At 36.6% G+C, this 20,438-nt stretch overlaps 2 protein-coding genes across 3 annotated transcripts in view; one reads left to right on the forward strand and one right to left on the reverse strand.

Moving 5' to 3' along the window:
* The window catches only part of proser3 (proline and serine rich 3), a 20,043-nt gene extending 3,415 nt beyond the window's left edge, over nucleotides 1-16,628 (forward strand). For both annotated transcript variants that reach the window (XM_079823649.1, XM_079823650.1), the window contains exons 6-14: nucleotides 49-164; nucleotides 2,854-2,939; nucleotides 8,249-8,382; nucleotides 8,700-8,908; nucleotides 9,467-9,936; nucleotides 10,062-10,251; nucleotides 10,816-10,966; nucleotides 14,510-14,591; nucleotides 16,481-16,628. In XM_079823649.1, coding sequence (XP_079679775.1) covers nucleotides 49-164; nucleotides 2,854-2,939; nucleotides 8,249-8,382; nucleotides 8,700-8,908; nucleotides 9,467-9,936; nucleotides 10,062-10,251; nucleotides 10,816-10,966; nucleotides 14,510-14,591; nucleotides 16,481-16,511 — 1,469 coding nt within the window. In that variant the 3' untranslated portion in view covers nucleotides 16,512-16,628. The remainder of the gene's footprint in view (nucleotides 1-48; nucleotides 165-2,853; nucleotides 2,940-8,248; nucleotides 8,383-8,699; nucleotides 8,909-9,466; nucleotides 9,937-10,061; nucleotides 10,252-10,815; nucleotides 10,967-14,509; nucleotides 14,592-16,480) is intronic.
* A 6-nt stretch (nucleotides 16,629-16,634) lies between these two features.
* On the reverse strand, nucleotides 16,635-18,575 carry hspb6 (heat shock protein, alpha-crystallin-related, b6). Its single transcript, XM_079823676.1, has 3 exons — nucleotides 18,085-18,575; nucleotides 17,513-17,635; nucleotides 16,635-17,344 (listed from the first exon to the last, which is right to left on the reverse strand). Exons 1-3 carry the CDS (start codon nucleotides 18,241-18,243, stop codon nucleotides 17,177-17,179), a joined length of 450 nt encoding a protein of 149 aa, XP_079679802.1. The 5' UTR covers nucleotides 18,244-18,575; the 3' UTR covers nucleotides 16,635-17,176.
* Nucleotides 18,576-20,438: the final 1,863 nt, after the last annotated feature.

The raw sequence follows: 20,438 nt of genomic DNA on the forward strand, positions 1-20,438 counted from the left end.
TTTTCCTTTGTACTTAGTCTTTCTCGTGTGTGTATGTCCTGTGTTTAGATCTACATGACCTCATGAATGATGGCCCTGCCAGCTCCCAGAGCCCAATCTCAAAGCCACTGCATGATGAAACCACACTGTCTCCAGCTGGACACATGCTTGACCTCAGTATTCTGGTAGGTTTTGCATCAATTTGAACAACTGATTTGCCTAAAAGAGCTGAAGAACTTTTGCCCGTATGTTAAAGAGAATGCCAAACATTTTACAGTTCATAGTTATATATATAAAGAAGGTTATATTTATGTATGTAGGTCTTATACATGCAGTTGAATTGTGTTTATGAAGTAAATGAGAACACTAGATATATTTTCTCATGTTGCCAGATGTTGTAATGCAGTGTGGTGGATGATTTTTGCCATCTAGTGGTGGCAACTGGAAAATCTCCCTCCATGAGGGTTCTTTATTTAGACTTTAGAGCAGGAGTATATGTATAAAGCTTGGGGTCAGTGAGATTTTTTTTTTAAAGAAATCAATACTTTTATTCAGAAAGGATGCATTAAATTGATCAAAGGTTGAAGTAAAGACATTTATAATGTTCCAAAAGATTTCTATTTCAAAGAAATGCTGTTCTTTTAAACCGTTATTTTAATTGTAATGATATTTCACAATATTACTGTTTTTACTTTATTTTTGATTAAATAAATACATCCTTGGTGAGCATAAGAAACTTTAAGAGACATTAAAAAATCTTGCAGATCCCAAACATTTGAACTGTGTGTGTGTGTGTGTGTGTGTGTGTGTGTGTGTGTGTGTGTGTGTGTGTGTGTGTGTGTGTGTGTGTGTGTGTGTGTATTGAAAAAAAATTTAAAAAGTTGAAAGCAGTCTTATGCTCACCAAAGTTACATTTATTTAATCAAAAATATAAAAATAGCACTATTGTGAAATATTATTGCAAATTAAACAGTTTTCTATTTGAATATATGTTTTAAAATCTAATTTATTCTTGTGATCAAAGCTGATGCTTTGTATTATAAATAACACATTTATTAAAATAGAAAACAATTATATACAAAAATTGTAATGATATTTCACAATATTTCTATTTTTACTGTATTTTTATTAAATACATGCATCCTTGTTGAGCATTAGAGACATCTTTAAAAACATAAAAAAAAAAAAAAAAAGTTTCCAAACTTTTGACAGGTACTGTATATATTTAAATATATACAGGGCTCCAGACAAAAAAAAAATCAATTAAGGAGCCATTGGCTCATATAAGGGAAAATAATAGGCGCCAAATAATTTTAAGTGCCAATAAAAAAAATGGGTTTAAATTTGTCATGTGTTGTCACGTCTGCCCTCCTTTTACAGCATCAGTATTTTCATCCATCTTGTGGATGTCCTAGGAACTAAGATTCGCTTAAAGAAGGAACTGAATTGCTTTTCCATACAGTCACAAAGAATCATACTTTACACAGAATCTGAACCAGTGTCACACACCGTAATAATGTCAGCATCACTTGGCCAATGAGAATAGTTTGGCAAAAGGCAGAAAATAGTTAGATAAATTTGGTGAAAGGTAGCTCTTCACATGCAATTATATGGGCGATGTTTAATTAAATGTTTAGCTCCTTCCATTCCTTCTCATGTAGACAACAGGTTAAGTAAAAATATAAGGATTACTGCATATAGTGCATGATATAGTGATATGCACTGCATATATTTAGCAAAATGCGTTTTTCTATAGCTGTTTTTCTAGCTGACTAACGAGTTTATGAGCATTGCATGTCTTTTCTAAGGTTAATTTGACGTTACATGATATGATATACAAGCTCTTTCCATGGTCGAAATGCTGAGCGATCTGTCAGGCCACATTAAAGACCACCAAAACGACATTTATTGCTTGTATTTCGTGATAAAATTAACAAACACATTAAAAGGTGACAATTAAGTACAAATCTTACTGCGATTATGGATGGCTGCGCTACAAATAATGTGAAGTTCAGACAGTAACAGAAAACAGCACAGATGAAAAGATATTGAGGATACGAATCCATATCAGATTCAGTAGCCCTAGCCTACGTTAAGATTCGTAAGATTAGTTTGTGTCCACACAGCTGTCATGTTTATCCACGTTGTGTGCATGAAATCGACACTGCCTTTCTGCCCTTTTACAGTAACTTACTTGGCTGTTCATTCATTGACACATCTCCGTCACTTTCTATCTCTCTCATGCGGGCACAGTCGTTAGTGTTGTTGCTCGATAGAGATGAGGACTATAGAGAAAAGCCCGATATTTTTCATTTTGACACATGTTTCTGACACGAAATCCTCACTGTTTAACTTCCATGTTGCACTTATGGAAACGGCTCTAGAATGCCTCAGCATTAAAGGAAGAAGAACTCACTCGGACATAATCAAACCACCTGCTATAAAGCGTGTCTGTTGAGCATCAAATGTTATGTATTTATAAATTCCCCACAACAGAGAGTTGTTGTGCAACCCTTGGCACACATTCCCTGTTTTGAGTTGCAAGCCGTCACTCGTGGTCTTGTCCTCAGCATGATTTACATGCCTGATGGAAACTATCCCAGTCCTGTCCTTAACTGTCAGTGTTGTAAAGCATTGTATACAAGTGACTGTTTTTACTGGTGACAGTATTAGAGTTGTTGATAATGTCATGGATCTCCACCACAAATTTCTTAATTATCTGATTTACATTTTCAAATTTGGAGTGGTAGTGTCTGTATATATAAAAAACATAATATTGCAAAATATTATTACAATATTAAGTATTTTCTATTTTAATATATTTTTAAATGTAATTTTAACTTCCTGTAATCTCCACCACAAAATTTCTACCAGTCATTATCTGAATCATCTCACTGTGACCAAGAAGAACCAGAGATACTGCAGCTACAGGAGCGGGCCAACCGTTTACTGCAGAGGAGGTGAGACCCTCACCGCACATACTGTGAACACACACTCACTCAAGGGGGGGAAATATCATTTCACAAGTGATAAATAACCACCAACATGTTCAGTTTCCTGCCTGAGTGCCAGGACTCAATGTTCAAGTGTGAAAGTCAATACAGGAGTTTCACAATCAAGTGAGTCCATGTATTACTTTTATTCGGCAAGCATGCATTCAATTGATCAAAAGTCAAGTCACCTTTATTTATAGTCAACTTTATTTATATAGCGCTTTTAACAATGTAGATTGTTTCAAAGCAGCTTTACAGTGTTAAACAGGAAAATAATGCAGCATAATTTTATTCAGCTGTATAGCCATTCTGGAAAAATTTCAAGTATCATACAGTGACAGTGTGGGCTTTAGATCAATAATTTGATCAGTAATTTAGTTTAAATGGTTAATTTTGTTTATTATTTAGATGTATTTCGATGTTTAGTTGAAAAATTTAGTGTCCCCAACTGAGCACGCCAAGCCAGAGGCAACAGTGGCAAGGAAACCAAAACCCCATTAGGTGACCTAATGGAGAAAAATAAACCTTGGGAGAAACCAGGCTCAGTCGGGGTGCCAGTTCTCCTCTGGCCAATTAACAAACAGCGTATTATTATTATTATTCTGGCAGTTTTACAGCTCGGAGGTCATAATAGATCAGAATATTCGAGGGACCGGGGGCAACATGCTGGAGACGGGTTTATTGAGGATGATGTTGATTAAATAATTATTAAAGTGCAATATTCGAATGATCGGAGGCAACACGCAGGAGACGGGTTTATTGAGATGCCGTGTCGATGAGGCAGTTTCAGGGGGAGTCTAATCACGGTCTCCCAGACACTTCGGGGTCCTGTGTTGGTCTTCTCTGGGCGCAGGTCCACCATCTGATCTGGATACGGCCCGGATCCAGCTGACTGCAGTAAACCTCGGGATAAAACAGAGAGACTAACATTAGCGTAGATGCCATTCTTCTGATGATGTAACGAGTACATCAGGTGTTATGGGAAGTGTTCTCGGTTCCGGCTGACCTAGTTAATGCAGCCTAACAATCATTTCATTGAAAAAGTGTTTTATGTGTATGCCACAGTAAAGAGATGTGTTTTTAGTCTAGATTTAAACTGACAGAGTGTGTCTGCTTCCCGAACAATGTTAGGAAGACTGTTCCAGAGTTTAGGTGCTAAATAGGAAAACGATCGACCGCCTGCAGTTGATTTGGATATTCTCGGTATGATCAACTGGCCAGAATTTTGAGACCGCAGTAGACGTGATGGAGTATAATATGTTAAGAGCTCGCTCAAGTATTGGGGAGCTAAACCATTTAGTGCTTTGTAAGTAATAAGTAAGATTTTAAAATTTATGCGATGTTTAATAGGCAGCCAGTGCAGTGTTGACAGAACTGGGCTAATATGGTCATACTTCCTGGTTCTAGTAAGAACTCGAGCTGCTGCGTTTTGGACCAGCTGGAGTTTATTTATTAAGCGAGCAGGGCAACCACCCAGTAGAGCATTACAATAATCTAACCTTGAGGTCATGAACGCATGAACTAACTGTTCAGCATTTTGCATTGAGAGCATGTGCCGTAATTTAGATATATTTTTAAGATGGTAGAAAGCAGTTTTACAGATGCTAGAAACGTGGCTTTCAAACGAAAGATTGGTATCAAAGAGCACACCCAGGTTCCTCACTGACGACGAGGACTTGACAGAACAGCCATCAAGTGTTAGACAGTATTCTAGGTTACTACTTGTGGAGCTTTTTTGTCCAATAATTAAAAATTCAGTTTTTTTTTAATTGAGTTGCAGGAAATTACCAGTCATCCAATGTTTTATATCAGCTATGCATTCCGTTAATCTTGTGAATTGGTAAGTTTCTTTAGGGCGTGAAGAAATATAGAGCTGAGTATCGTCAGCATAACAATGAAAACTAACGCCATGCTTCCTAATGATATCTCCCAGTGGTAGCATGTACAGGGTGAAGAGTAGCGGTCCTAGCACTGAGCCTTGCGGTACTCCATACTGAACTTGCGATCGGTGTGACATATCTTCATTTACTACTACAAACTGATAACGGTCGCATAGGTATGATTTAAACCATGATAATGCAATTCCACTAATACCTACATAATTTTCGAGTCTATTCAAAAGAATGTTGTGGTCGATAGTATCAAATGCAGCGCTAAGATCGAGTAACACTAATAGAGAGATACAGCCATGATCGGATGATAAGAGCAAATCATTTGTCATTTATATAGCGCTTTATATTTATATAGCGCTTTCAGTTCAGTGTTTATTTAGTTCTGTTTAATAACTGTATTAAACTGTAAAGATCATCAAATATGAAATTAGTTCAGTTAAGCTGTAAAACAGCTAGCCTATGTAGAAAAAAGTGACTGACTTTTATAATGTTACAAAAAATGTCTATTTCAAATTAACCCTCTATGGCATGGTGTTGCCCTCAGGCAACAAACTACCCTTTTGGACCTCATACCGCCCCTTTAACTTTTTTTAATAAAAAGTGTGCATATATAATATAATATCACCTGACATGTCTGTTCAATGAAATGAGGGGCTGAAGTGGGTGTGACTTTTTGTTTGGGGGGTGGAGCAGTTCTTTTATGAAGCAAAGTTACATGGGACACTGTGTCATCAATTGGTTAGATAAATATCACTTTTTAACATGTTTAAATTGAAATAACTTTATATAAAAAAATATATGCATGTGCATCAGTATGTAAAGAAGTATGTTTGATTGTTTAAAGATTGAATTAGTTTTTATTTATATACTAAAACAATTTTGTTGTTTGTTGCCTCAGGGCAACACTGTGCAGTTAGACCACTTTTGTTCAGGTAGTATCATAGTGTTAGGACCATATGGTGCTTTCAAGTTTACCTGGGAAGTTTGTTTTTACAAGTTCAGAAAACTCAAAGAATGTGCATTGTGTCATTTATATTGTATTATTATTATTATTATTAACACCGATCAGGCATAACATTATCTAAACATTATAACATCCCTAATATTGTGTTGGTCCCCACTTTTGCTGCCAAAACAGCCCTGACCCATTGAGGCATAGACTCCACTAGAAGGTGTGCTGTGGTATCTGGCACCAAGAGGTTAGCAGCATATCCTAAGTCCTGTAAATTGTGAGGTGGGGCCTCCATGGATCAGACTTGTTTGTTCAGCACATCCCACAGATGCTTGATTGGATTGAGATCTGGGGGATTTGGAGACCAATTCAACACCTCAAACTCGTTGTGGTCCTCAAACCATTCCTGAACCATTTTTTCTTTGTGGAAGTGTGAAAGAGGCGAACAGCCACCAGGGAATACTGTCTCCATGAAAGGGTGTACTTGGTCTGCAACAATGCTTAGGTAGGTGGTACGTGTCAAAGTAACATCCACATGGATGGCAGGACCCAAGGTTTCCCAGAAGAACATTGCCCAAAGCATCACACTGCCTCCGCCGACTTGGACATCTTCCCATAGTGCATCCTGGTGCCATGTGATCCCCAGGTAAGCGACGCACACGCACCCGGCCATCCATGTGATATTAAAGAACACGTGATTCATCAGACCAGGCCACATTCTTCCATTGCTCCGTGGTCCAGTTCTGATGCTCACATGCAGGTTGGTGCTTTCGGCGGTGGACAGGGGTCAGCATGGGCACCCTGACGGCTCTCAATGAGCCTTGGCCGCCCATGACCCTGTCGCCAGTTCACCACTGTTCCTTCCTTGGAGCACTTTTGATAGACACTGACCACTGCAGACCAGAAACGCCCCACAAGAGCTGCAGTTTTGGAGATGCTCTGACCCAGTCGTCTCGCCATCACAATTTGGCCCTTGTCAAACTCACTCAAGTCCTTACGCTTGCCCATTTTCCTGCTTCTAACACATCAAATCTGAGGACAAAATGTTCACTTGCTGCCTTATATATCTCACCCACTAACAGGTGATGAAGAAATAATCAGTGTTATTCACTTCACCTGTCATAATGTTATGCCTGATTGGTGTATGAATATAATACATGAGGTTTTAGTTGTATTTAGTGGTAGTAGTTTTTTTTTTATTATTGTTTGATGTTTGTCAAAATAAAACTTTATCTAATGCAAATATATCCAATATCTGGTTCAGGGGTGGGGGGGCGACACATTTTATGATGGATGTATTATCAGAGACCCCCAAGCTCCCAAAAAATGGGGTGAAATATTTTTTTTCCCCAAAAAATGTAAATCCATGCCATAGAGGGTTAATGCTATTCTTTTGAGCTCTCTATTCATCAAAGAATAAGTCATATGGTCCAATCCCATGAATGACCAAGCACCCATGGAAAAACATGAGATATTCTCCATTAACTTTATCAAATCGAAAAATCATTTGAAATTCGGAACTTCTCTTATTGGTTACTTTGGGTCCCGGGCGGGTCATAATACACACAATTCTACCATTATATTTAGCATTCCAACATAACAACCTGACTCAAAAGCTTGTGCTTCCTGTTTCTTTGCACAATGATAAATTGCATTTTACGTAATTGACTCCAAAATCATCAGGAGTATTAGAGAGAGAGCGACTCGTGACAACACTCATGGAAAGAATATGTTTTTGCTTGGTTGGTAAATGTATTTGCAGTCCGTGTGTTTCACTTCACGAGACATGAATAACTTTTGTGAATGAATGAATGAATTCATCAAGCGTACCATCACGCAGAGAACAAGGATTGAGTAATGAGCATGTTAAAGGAATAGTTCACCCAAAAATGAAAATTCTGTAATTTACTCACCCTCAAGTTGTTCCAAACCTATAAAAGATATTTTGAAGAATGTTTGTAACCAAGCAGATAGAGCAACTATTGACTACCATAGTATTTTTTCCCCTACTATGGTAGTCAATGGTTGCTCTCTCTGCTTGGTTACAAACATTCTTCAAAATATCTTCTTTTGTGTTCAGCAGAACAAAGAAACTCATACAGGTTTGGAACAACTTGAGGGTGAGTAAATGATGACAGAATCTCCATTTTTGGGTGTACTATCCCTTTAAAATGTTTTAAGGGGCATTTGTTGTGTATGTGTCAGTGTAAGCACCTTGTTTAGCTTGTTTATCATTTGGTTAGTAATGTATTGTACTTGCAAGTTTCCTAAAAAAGGTGCGACAACACCTATGATATCAACACCTATGATATCAATGTCATGAACATAAAAGCGTAATTTGGTTGTTGCATTATGACTGCAACTGCATATTCCACCTTGTGATTTCATTAGCTTTGACTAGTTTAGATGACATTTAATCCATGTGTTTTCAGCGAGCACTCTCTCAGCAGTGGTTCTGTGCCTATCAGCTCTGAGGGTCTGGGCTGCTCTGATTTCTCCTCCCCCGTGAGCACTGATGAGCCGGTCCGAAGACCAGTCGTGTCCACCTTAATGGGCTCAACCAACAGTAAGTAACAGGTGTAAAACCTGAACATCAACACATTTAGTGTATGTCATGTAACATGCCGCTCGCTATGTATCCTTTTCAGAACATCTTCGTGTTGCCGATTTCAAAACATATCCTTATCAGATTGTAATGCTCCGACACCTCTTACCACAAATGTTGTAAAAAAAAGAAAAAAAAGAAGTGGTTTTGTAAACGCGCTCATGTAACTAAAAACAATCCGAAAAGGGTATAATTGCCATTTTGGCCTGCTTGGTATTTATATTAGAGTAATAAAAGTGCATTATATATTTTTGTTTGTTGGTTTCTGTCTCTTAAAGTGGTTTTAGAGCCCAGCTTGTGTGAGGGGTCAGTGTCTTTTCCACCAGCAGTTGGTTCTGAGGGGTCAGGTGTCCGTCGTGAAGATGACATCCTGTTTCAGTGGCGTCTAAGAAGGAAGATGGAACAGGCCAGACGATGGGGTCAGGAGGCCCCTTCCCACAATTCCGTTCTTCATATACCTCTATCACACACTGTAGTAACAAACAAGGTGAATCAATGCATTAAGGCACATCAGGGTTACTTTTTTTTATTTATTAATATGTACCCAAAAGTGAAATGTTTAAGAATATTTTAGTTTTTTGCAGTTCTTTATATTGCAGTTTCATATAATAAATATAATATAATTAATATAATAACCGTTAAAAAATGTTTTTTTTATATATATTTTTGAATAATGCTGAATAAAAGTATTAACTGTTTTTTTTTTTTTTAAATTATGTAATTCGTATTTTTAAAAAAAATATATATATATATATATATATATATTTATTTATTTAAATTACATCCAGATAAATTTGTTCCATAATAACATTTCATTTGATTCACTGCCTTGACGTCAACAATAAAACATGGGAATTGTTTTAAGGTTGATTTACTTATTTTGCTGTCATAAATGTATGATTATATATGGTTAGTTGCATTGGATAAATTGCATTTAACTTTGTTAATAGAGCCTGTGACCCACCAGTTTTAGATTTTGACATTTACTTTATGCAGATCCGAAATCTTTAATGAATACATTTTTTTCTGTGTTTGCTCTCGGAAGGTACAACATAGCACTTTAAACAGCACGCCTCATCAGAGAGCAAATCTCTCATTCACTCCGGTCACCTTCGCTAGCCTCGAACCTCCCGTCCCTGAGTCTGCTCTCCCCATTTCAAGCCCCAGCATCTCCAGACTCCAGCCTGATGTCACCCAGGAGCAACCAGACCTCGATATCCCACCCAAACCCCTTCCTCAGCGCTCCAGGAAGACTGTCAAAAAGAATCTTGAAACCTCATCTGCCCAATCACAGCCTCACAAGCAAATCAGAACACAAGTCAGCATCCCAAAAAACACAGAAAAGCACGGCAGAAGGCAGAGGTCCTCTTCTCCATCTCCACAGACATCTGATAGCACAGAGGACCGGTGGCCGGCCCTTCAGGAGAAGAGCGTCACAGCAGTCAAAAGACAGACTGAAAACGAGAGACGTGAGAAGAAATTTGCAACTTCAAGCCGAAACAAAAAATCTGAACGGTACTTTAGATGTTTTACATAATTGTCCTAAACATACTGTGTCCAAACCAGGCATAACATGACAAGTAATTGTAATATTAATGTTTAATATTAAACATTTGCTAATTATTTTCTTGCATTTCTAGACAAGGCGGCGAGCGAGGCAGCATTCCAATGAGGGTTAGAAATTCTAGGGGTTATGAAGGGGTCAATTGCAAACCGGAGGAGCCGAGTGTAAAAAGCAGGTGGCAGGAAGAGGATCAAAGTTTGACACGAGGAGGACGGTCTGGAAATCAAGCACCACCACCCTCACCTATACATAATGCTCTGGGACAGGTTTGTGTACAAGCTGTTTAAATGACATCTTTCTGCGGTAGAAAGACTGATTGAGAGATTACATGAGATTCATTTCAGTATGTTATTATCAACATATCTTCTGATGTTCATTCATTAGTCATTCATTTATTTTGCGCTGTAAAGAAGTAAATGGGAACAGTCCGTCAGTTCACATGCTGCTTGAATATTTATTGTTTGAATTTTGTAGTAAAACTGACAGCATTTGAAAGCTGAGACTTTGTTTCATATCAAAAGTAACAAAGCACAAAAAGTTTATTGCGATTATTGGATGGGAGGCGCGCTACAAATAATGTTTATTTAAGTTTTGGTCACGCATCAACTGAAAGCAGCAGAAGACTCACAGATTGATTCTTGAGATTTAAGAGTCCATATCAATTCATCAAAATGAGAATCAATTAAAATCGAGATATCAATATTTTCAACCCAGCCTATAAAATAGCCAGCTAGTTATCAAGACATTTATTTTGCCATAATAACCAACTAGCTGTTTGTTCTTGTGAAACAGACTACCAAATAGTAAAATGCTTTCCTTGACATTGACAGGTTGTCTCTGAGGTGCTTTTTGCCGAGACTCCAAGTTCTTCAGATTCCCCAGCATATACCCCACCTCCACCCCCACAATCCCCTGCTGCCTCTTATTCTGGTGCGCAGCAACCCTTGGAGGTCATAGATCAACTCATGCAGGATGCAGAAGGTAGGACAACCTCATGCACTAGCTGTAAAACTGAATGACAATGTGTATTTAACAGGAGTTGAGTGTTTTAGCCTGAACCTGTTATAAATTGCACGACTGGCCCATCAGAGTGTGCTTCGAACAACAGAATGCAATGTAGCTTGAACTTATAAGAATGGTAGTACATATTGTAAGAAAATGACAAAATGAAAAACATTTCCAAGTTGTTGAATGCTTTATTTTTATGTTTTAATATATTTATAAATACATTTTTTATTATAAACACTAGGGCTGGTCCGAATACCATTTTTTGAGCTTCGAGGCTTTGGTAGTGATCAACATCGAATATTCGAAGCTTCGGAGGGAAGGAGCTGAACATATCCTTCTCTCTAATAAAGGCTGGAATCTGGAGAAGCGGCGAGCCTCACGCGGGCAGGGCTTTTATGCTCCGCGAACGGGCAATGAACTAGTGATACAAAACGCACAGATCTGTTACGTCCCAGTTTTGATATATTATAGTAGCTAGTAAAAATAATTCTGTTCAGTTATAGAACAGACTAAGAGCCCCTATTTCTGCCCCTGGGGCCGGGCTTCGGGCCCATTTTCACGTCATACCTCAAACGCAGGCTTTTTCCTTAATTTTATATTTTAGACATTCATTAATGAAAAGAAACAATGAGGTGAGGTGTGCAGCGCTGGTGGAAACAACATGAGACTAACATGAGACTATGACAACACGACTGTCAAGATGGCTCACAGTGTTTAGAGTATTGCCGCAAATGAGTAAAGCAAGCCAACACGCAAACTGCCGAACCTCTTAGATGCTCAAAAACACAATCATCTTCATTAATGAGACTCAATGCTCTTACAGTGCTTAGGTCACTCGTTCTGATATTGCGGTCTTTGATCTTGAAATGAGCTGATGAATAGCCTATAATGCAGCTCATATCTGTTGCTTTCGTTGACATGAACTCCGTTAAATGTGCATATAGTGCAAGAATTGAAGATCGGATTTATATTAATTTTGTGGAGAGGTGTAAGTTAAGACAACCAGCCTAATTTTTATTTATTTCTTTTTGAACACGTTTCCTCAAAAAAAAAAAAGTATTATAAGCAAGACAAGTTAAGTGTTGATCAATGAGACCAGGCTGGATTTAAGAGGATAAATGGATCAAACATGTGTTGTTAACTCACTCAGTCCGCTTGGTCGTTACTTAAAAAAAGGAAAACTTTAATTTAACAATCAAAAAAATGCTTTAAACATTTTTCTAAATTAACTTAATAAAGAAACAAAACGAAATATAACTACTTTGACATTAAAAACAAAACTGAACTATTTTAATGGCTGCAACAATGTGTAATAGGGAGGAATGTTTAATAAAAAAAAAAGGTTCTATATGGCACTAAAATAAAAAAACAAATTAAATAAAAAATAAATTAATTAATTAAAAAAACACGTCACGTCACTTCATTTTATTTGTTTCATTTGCGCCATTGCGAGCAGCATCAGCCTCAGCTTGTCAAAAATGCCTTTTTACTGTGGTGGTGGTGGTGATAGTAGGCTAAATGTTTAAACCAACATTGTGATGCTTGAAGTGTTTTATATCTATGGATTTCATTACAAGTAAGACAAGTCCAGTGTTGATTTGAGAGGCTAAATTGATCCAACATGCGGTTAACTCACTGTCAGCTGCTGTCCGCTTGGTCATTACTTTAAAACAACTAAAACTTTAATTTAACAAACAAAAAAATGCTTTAAACATTTTTCTAAATTAACTTAATAAAGAAACGAAACAAAATATAACTACTTTGACATTAAAAACAAAACTGAACTATTTTAATGGCTGGAACGATGTGTAGGCCTAATAGGGAGGATAAAAAAATAAAATAAAAAATAAAAAATCACGGGACTCGGATAGTTTTGGTAAGCTGTAGGACACGGCCAGGCTAGGGTCTAAGACTAACTACAATTAAAAAACTGAACGTGCCACTGGAGCCAAACTAACGGCCGTCTCAGCACATCAGCAGCAGCAGTCAGATCATATTCTACACGAGAGCGAGGAGCTAAATTACAAGATGATCGCGGAATATTTGGTTTTAAAGCGATGTAAAAGCGCCTACTTAAGGGAGTTTGTCATTGTACTGTTTTGTTGCTATGTTTTTCATTATAGAATAATAGCTAATAAACCCACAATTCAAGCAACCCGCCCCTGAATTGGCAAACCGAAAGTAAACGCGGCGCAGAGCTGCATGCGTTCAGCCGCTCAGCGCACAAGCAGCATTGAGGGAAACGCTGAGGGAATATTCTTTCACCGTCACATCCCTAACGTATAAAAAGGATAATACATTTTGATTATATTATTCTATTTTCCACAATGTCAAACGAATGCAGTTTAACCCAAAATGCAAGCTCAGACATGGCTTCTGCCACATAAGCTTGTGCAGTTGTGCGCTCTGGTGCACTGAACACTAAGAAGAAGAACACTAAGAAGAAGCAAATATATTTATTAAGTATAACGAGGCTATTAAAATGGCTTGGCTATAAGATAATTGAAAAAAAGTATTGTATTTTATAGTGATTTTATAGTGTAAACATATGTAAGCGCGAATGAGAGCCGTTTTGAGCGGGATGCCAGGTGTTCACGAAAAAAACAACAACAACGAATATTCGAATCACAAATTTGAAAATCGAATACCAACCCATCGAACGAATATTCGAATATTCTGGTCCAGCCCTAATAAACACTACTTTTAATGTTTTTGAAATGGGTCTCTTATGCTCACCAATTAAACTCTGCATTTATTCAAACATACAATAAAACAGTAGCCTAATATTTAAATATATTATTACAATTTAAAATATGTTTTCAATGGAAGCTTGTTTCCACCACAGAAAAAAAAAACATTTTAAAAGATAATTGTGACTGTTTATCTCACAATTGTGAGTTTACAACTTGCAATTCTAACTTTTTTTTTTCTCACAATTGCGAGATATAAAGTCAGAATTGAGAGAGAAACTCGCAATTGTGAGGGAAAAAAAATCAGAATTGCGAGAAACAATTGTGAAATATATCTATTTTTTTTTATTCTGTGACAGAAACAAGCTTCCATATTATTCTATTTTAATATATTTTATAATTTAATAATTTCCTGTGATGGCTAAGCTGAACTTTTAGCAGCAATTACTCCAGTCTTCAGTGTTGATTTGATGCTCAAGAAACATTTCTTATCACTGTTGAAATGCTTAATTAATATATTTATTTATTTATATTATATATATATATATATATATATATATATATATATATATATATATATATATATATATATATATATATATAATATATACATTTTTTTTTTTTTTTTTTTTTCAGGATTCTTTGATGTATAAAAAGTATAAAAGAACAGTATTTAATTGTGACCGTGTTTACTGTCTTTTTTATTTTTAAATGTAATTTTCTTTTAAAAAAAACTTTTGAATGGTAGTGAATATAAATATAGAAACAAGTTTTTTTTTTCTTTTCATTCTTCCCTTATCCTGATATCACATATCTTACATAACAGACTCAGATGGGCAGGAGTTTGAAGACGATCCTTTGTTGCAAGTCCTCAGACAGCAAAGGAAATGGGTGAAGGAAAAACTTTGGTGAGAATATCTATGCTTTATCTATTAGACACATTTTTGGGGTAACACATTACAAGTAAACCGCGAGTTACATAATCAGATTACTTTTTTCAAATAACTAGGGAAGTAACGCATTGCTTTTAAATTTACAATAGGATATCTGAGTTACCATTTTAAATAAGTAACGCAAATTACTTTCCATTGATTTGACTGAAAGCTCTCCTGTCCCCATGTTGAGAGAAATCGTGAGTAAGTGCAAAGGTGTTGTACCAATAAGGAAATTGAGTGTTGAAATTTCTTCTCTGTAGCAAATTAGCTCAAAAAAAGTGAAAAGTGAATTAATAATATTAAAATCAACTAACCTATTTGTCCAGCGAAAACTTAAGTTAATTGTTAATTCATTCTAAATGTTCATTTCCAGGGTATGGGAAATATCTTTCTTACTGTACAGTATTACTCAGAGCATGTAGTCAAAATCTGCATAATTAGGGACTCCAGTATATGAGCATGAAACATGGACAACTTTACGTGTGACGTGAACAAGACTTTATTAACTAGACTAAACACTTAAACTACTCTAACACACACACACACATGCATTCAGTTTAGCAATGGGAAGAGAGCTGAAGCAGAATACAGGAAAGCAAGAAGTTATAGCGTTGTTTGAAATTCAGCACATCAACAGCCTTGAGCAAACCATCAGTTTAGTTCTAACACCCTTCACACCCCATTTGAATTAAACTGTCCTGATGAAATTTTTTGAGGCTTTGCTGATGTTGTCTCGAGGAGAGCGAACCAGTTGGAGTGAGAGTATCTTTGGTGAATGGAAAGACAAGGCCGCAGCCTGGCACAAACTTAAGGATCCTTAGAAGACTTCTAGCTCAGCATCATCTTTACATCAGAAATTTCTTAGGAAAACGGGGAAAACTTGGTTGATCTTATGATCAGTGATCTTTTAAAGTGTGAAGATGTCACACCCTCTGGAGGTGTGTGAGCCAATAATGTTCCTTTGGAGGGAAATTTTACTATACTTTGTCCTCAAGCAGGGCATTTGATTGGGTGTTTGAGAGAAGATTCTTAAAATACTAATGTGTCACAGAGTTAGCCAAATATAATGTAAATTAACAAATAGGGGATGAAAATTGGAGTTCATGGATACCAAACGTGATTTTAGTTAACCATAGTGTGCAATTCTGAATTAATATATAGGCCAAACCCTATAAAAGGAAAGTCATGAGATGGGGAAAATTGGATACATGTTTGTACATTTCTCAAGTGGTTATATATGAATATATAGGATTAAAAGGGTTTATTAAGTGACGAGAATTAAGTAAATTCCTTTGGGTCATAAACCTTATCAGTAACCAGAGCTCCATTTGGGAAGTCAGTTGCAGTTTTGGGGGATGGTTCACAGACCTTTGTTTGGAGAGTGAGTTTGCTGGATTATTCATTAAATATAATGAATAATTTGTGTGTGTCTGATTGGTCCAGATGCTACATGTGTTTTATTCTTCTGCAATCCAGAATAGCAGCATAGCTGAAAAGTTAGTCGAGCTGCGACCTCTACTGTACAGATGTGATATTGCGTTTTCTTCAGCCTGAGGCTTATTCATTTCACTTTTGGTGTGAATGGGCTTTTACATTTGCCAAAAATAGATTTTCATTTATTTATTTATTTTTTTTTAAATCAAGCAAGCCCAGCCCAGGTGAAGAAAAGTAATGCAAAAGTAACGTAGTGCATTACTTTCCATAATAAGTAAGTACATTTTTACGGAGTAGCGCAATATTGTAACGCATTACTTTTTAGAGTAACTTTCCCCAACAATATGGTTGGACATACTTACACAAATCTGCATTGGTGAATTACTGCGTCTTTAGTGACTTTTACCAATTTTTATTTTATTTTCCAGTGAGGTTGACATGATGATCCAGCAGCTCTGAGGCACCCGCTTAATATATCAAAGATGCAATATGTGTCGAACACATTATCATGTTTATTTATTTATGCTGTTTTATGTTGTGGATTCAAACATGTATTTCTAAATAAAGACCTTTGCAAATACACAAGTGCTACATTGTATTTATTATTCAAACTGTACATCACACAAATATTAGATGAACAAAATGATAACATAATTATTTCAATTTTAAAAATATGTACAATCCCAACATAGCCTATCAAGATTAGCTGAATAGTCTGTGCAATTTTGTGAGTGAGCAAGTGTGACGTAATGCGAAACAAAATAATGGGTTTGTATGTTTGACACTGTATAAGCCTTGTTAACGTGCGGACTATTGCAGGCTGTGTGCTAAACCGACAGCAAGTGTAAAGAAAATGTGATCCAGTCGTCTTGTTGGCTTGGAATCAAGTATGTTTAGAAATAGATGTTTGAGTAGTACACCGCCACAAGGGGGAGTGAGAGGAAGCAAGTCTGTTTTGGTCTTTTTACCATTGCATTTTATGAGAAACCGAAAAGATAAGCACTTTAAATGCCTTGCATTAACATTTTAAGAGTGCAAAGATTCCAAACGTGTGCGTGTGTGTGTGTGTGTGTGTGTGTGTGTGTGTGTGTGTGTGTGTGTGTGTGTGTGTGTGTGTGTTCACATCACGATCCGGTGTGATTTAACAGTCTGGAATTGTCTCCTTGTGTCAGAGGTGCCGAGATTACTAGCATTCCTTCCGGTGACATGGCCGATTCCAGTGCCATGATGTCCACTCCATTTGGGATCCGGTATCGCCGGTTAAACTGACGTGTCACCAGTCCTGAACCATCCTAGGATTTGAACAAACACATATATCATCTTTCATGCTCTTAAAAGTCATGTCTCAAATGTCCAGTACAGAGTGTTTTATTGCAGGGGTAACATCTGATAATCCTCCTAATGCATGTTAATATGTCCGCGTTACCGTAAAAAGAAAAAGAAGCCGCTGGGTATCTTACCTTTTTTTGTTCATGTTTTCCCTCAACCACAACATAATCTCCAACCACTTTAACCAGCAGCTCCTCGGGACTGAAGTGTTTCACATCAACTTGCACAGTAAATCCGTTGTGATCACAGGTAACCTGAAAAGAAAATGAATTGAATAAATTGCCAGTACATTTTTAATTCCAGAAAATTTAGAATTTTTTTCATCCAAATTTTGGCATTTCTTATAACGGCAACATACTTATTTTTATAGACTTTAAAGCTTTATATTTTTATTACCACTTGTCCTGTTACAAAATTTTCATATAATTTATTTTATAATAACTTAATTGAAATAGTTTATTTACTTTAAGTGTAGAGCAATTTATCAACAAGTATATTTGTCATAGTAAAGAAGTGTTTGTAGTTTTGTCAAATGTAATGAATTTATCTAATGTAAAACACATTTTAATTCATTTATTTTTCTATTTACTTTAATAAAGTGTGTGATTTATGACCGTTGCATCTAAGTCACCACGTAACGTTACTATTATCGCGAATACCGTGATGAAGTTGTTTAAGAAACAATATTACTACTCTAAGTTACCTGTGCTGCTCCTGTGTGTTCGGAAACCGGGATTAATAGTTCAGTCGGTGTCCATGAGTAAGGTCCAATCGTCCCGTTCAACCGGGGGAATAATGGCGGGAGAACCCTGTCCCATGGGATACCGCTCACAGGAAGAGAAGGAGGCAAGTCGATGTCCATTCTTTTCGGATAAATGTGGAAAAATAACCACCACCAAATAGCCAAATACTGCTTCAGAAAATTCAGAGTGTGTGACTGCTTGGTTATTAAATGGGAGTCTAGTTGCTGCGCAACTCTTGAGAAGAAAGCTGTTAGAAAAACTGTTGCTCTTCAAGTTAGTTCCTTGGATATTTATATCTAGGCTTTAAACGCCGCCCCTTCACATGAGCTCTCCCTCTAAACAAATGCCGTAAATAAGTGGATTGATGGTGCTGTCAGAGATCTGAGATACTTAATCACGGAGCACCAAATGTGTTTTAAAGCTGCATTTGTTGTTATGGAATGCCAATGACAGGAGTGGGATTTAACCCCTCCCCTTATTCCCATATCCACCTTATGTAATATTTCGTTCATGGGGAACACGATGGTCTTCATTCAAGTCATGTTTCCCTTCTCTGTCATCACCTTGGCTGTTTTATATTAAGCAAAGAGAGACATTGAAAAAGTGAATGTGCGACTATTCAATGTCGAAGGGTCGTTATATGTGTGTGTATGGTGAGGTGTCCGGCTATAAATAAGTAGGAAAGAGTGCAAACTGCTATGGTCATATTTATCCACATGACACAGCACGTGAGGATCAAACAGTAAAAAGAGGGGTCTTAAAAATATGTATTATTTCTTCCATTATGAGATTATACATTTCAGCATAGTTTTCAAGCACTTTCAGTAACCACAAAAAAAAAAAAAATACCCCGCGGTTGCTCGAGCAACACGACCGGCTGGTAGTGCGTTTTCGTGTCGGTCGGCACATCGATAACAGACGAGTTGTCATCATTATTATTTTTTTTTAATCTTTTTTTTGTCATTATCTTTTATATTTCGCGAGTACATCACAAAAGTGCACCCACATGAAAAAAACTATAGTAAAATTACTCTAGTAGCCTATAGTTTTTTTTTTTAACCATAGTAAAGATACTACAGTAAATTGTAGTAAAGTATTTACTACACTTTGTTAATTTACTGTAGTATATTTACTATAGTACGGTTCAAAAACACTTTAAGTTTTTACTAGCGTAGCCTAATTTTACTGTAGGATAGCCTACTATAGTATTTTTTCATGTGGTCTTTTATACGCATTTTTGCGTTGGGGCGCCAAATATGGTCGTGCAGAGACAGAAAAAAAAATCCAAATGTCGAATATTAAACAATAAAACACTACTGTAGATAACACACATTTGTATAATTAGACATTCGACTCAAATCTATAGGCTATTACAAGCTCACATTTGCATTGTTGTTTGTCTGCACGGTGTAGCTTACGGAAATGAATCATGGTTTTATTGTAGTAAAAGTGTAGCCTAACCATGTTGTTGTTGTTGTTGTTGTTTTTGGCAGATTGATTACCGTTTGTATAACCACAGTTTTACTTCGAATACCAGGGTTTAATTATGGTTAGTGTACCAATTTTTTTTTTTTTTTTAAACCCATAATTATGTTAGTGATTTTCTCCTTACAGCTCCTATACACAAGCTAATATGCAATTAAATTTAACCTGAAATTATAATGTAAATAATGTTATTTTTATTCAAATAGTATTAAAATACTTTAACCTGAGGCTCATATGGCTATTCCAGAACCTGAAATATACGTATTCTGCAATATTAAATGGACACACCCGCTGCCAATCGGTGGCATTTTCTATCTCAGTGTTAATGAGAAATGTGGTTGGCAGGCATTCCTAAGAAATGCACGATGCCACATCGCTATTAGTCTGTTTATCAAGTAACACGTTGAATGCCATTACATAATACAAAACCTAAAGAGTAAACACATCTATTAAAAAAGTCCTGAGCTAATGATGGAAAGAAATTTGGGCCTGATACATTACGGGAGATGTCTTTCAGTAGAAGGCAGCAAAATCTACACATTTTGACAAGTCTGTTCAAAGATTTTAAATCTGTCCTGTCCAATGGATTCATGTTAACATTATTATGTCACACTAAACACTTGGTCCTACTGCTGACCTCCAACAACAGAATAATTCACAACTCATTTCTAAGGACATCTTCTACACATGGACCGTCATCAACTTTCTAATGACCACATGGCTTATAACAGGTACTTTCTGGTCCTTGGATTTAAAACATGACCACTGTGTTCTGGCAGGAGTGCAAGTCATTGGGGCTGAGGATAACATGCCCTTCTGCTGTTGCCAT

This window comes from Gobio gobio, assembly GCF_949357685.1.
Source record: "Gobio gobio genome assembly, chromosome: 8".
NCBI classification, from domain to species: Eukaryota; Metazoa; Chordata; class Actinopteri; order Cypriniformes; family Gobionidae; genus Gobio; species Gobio gobio.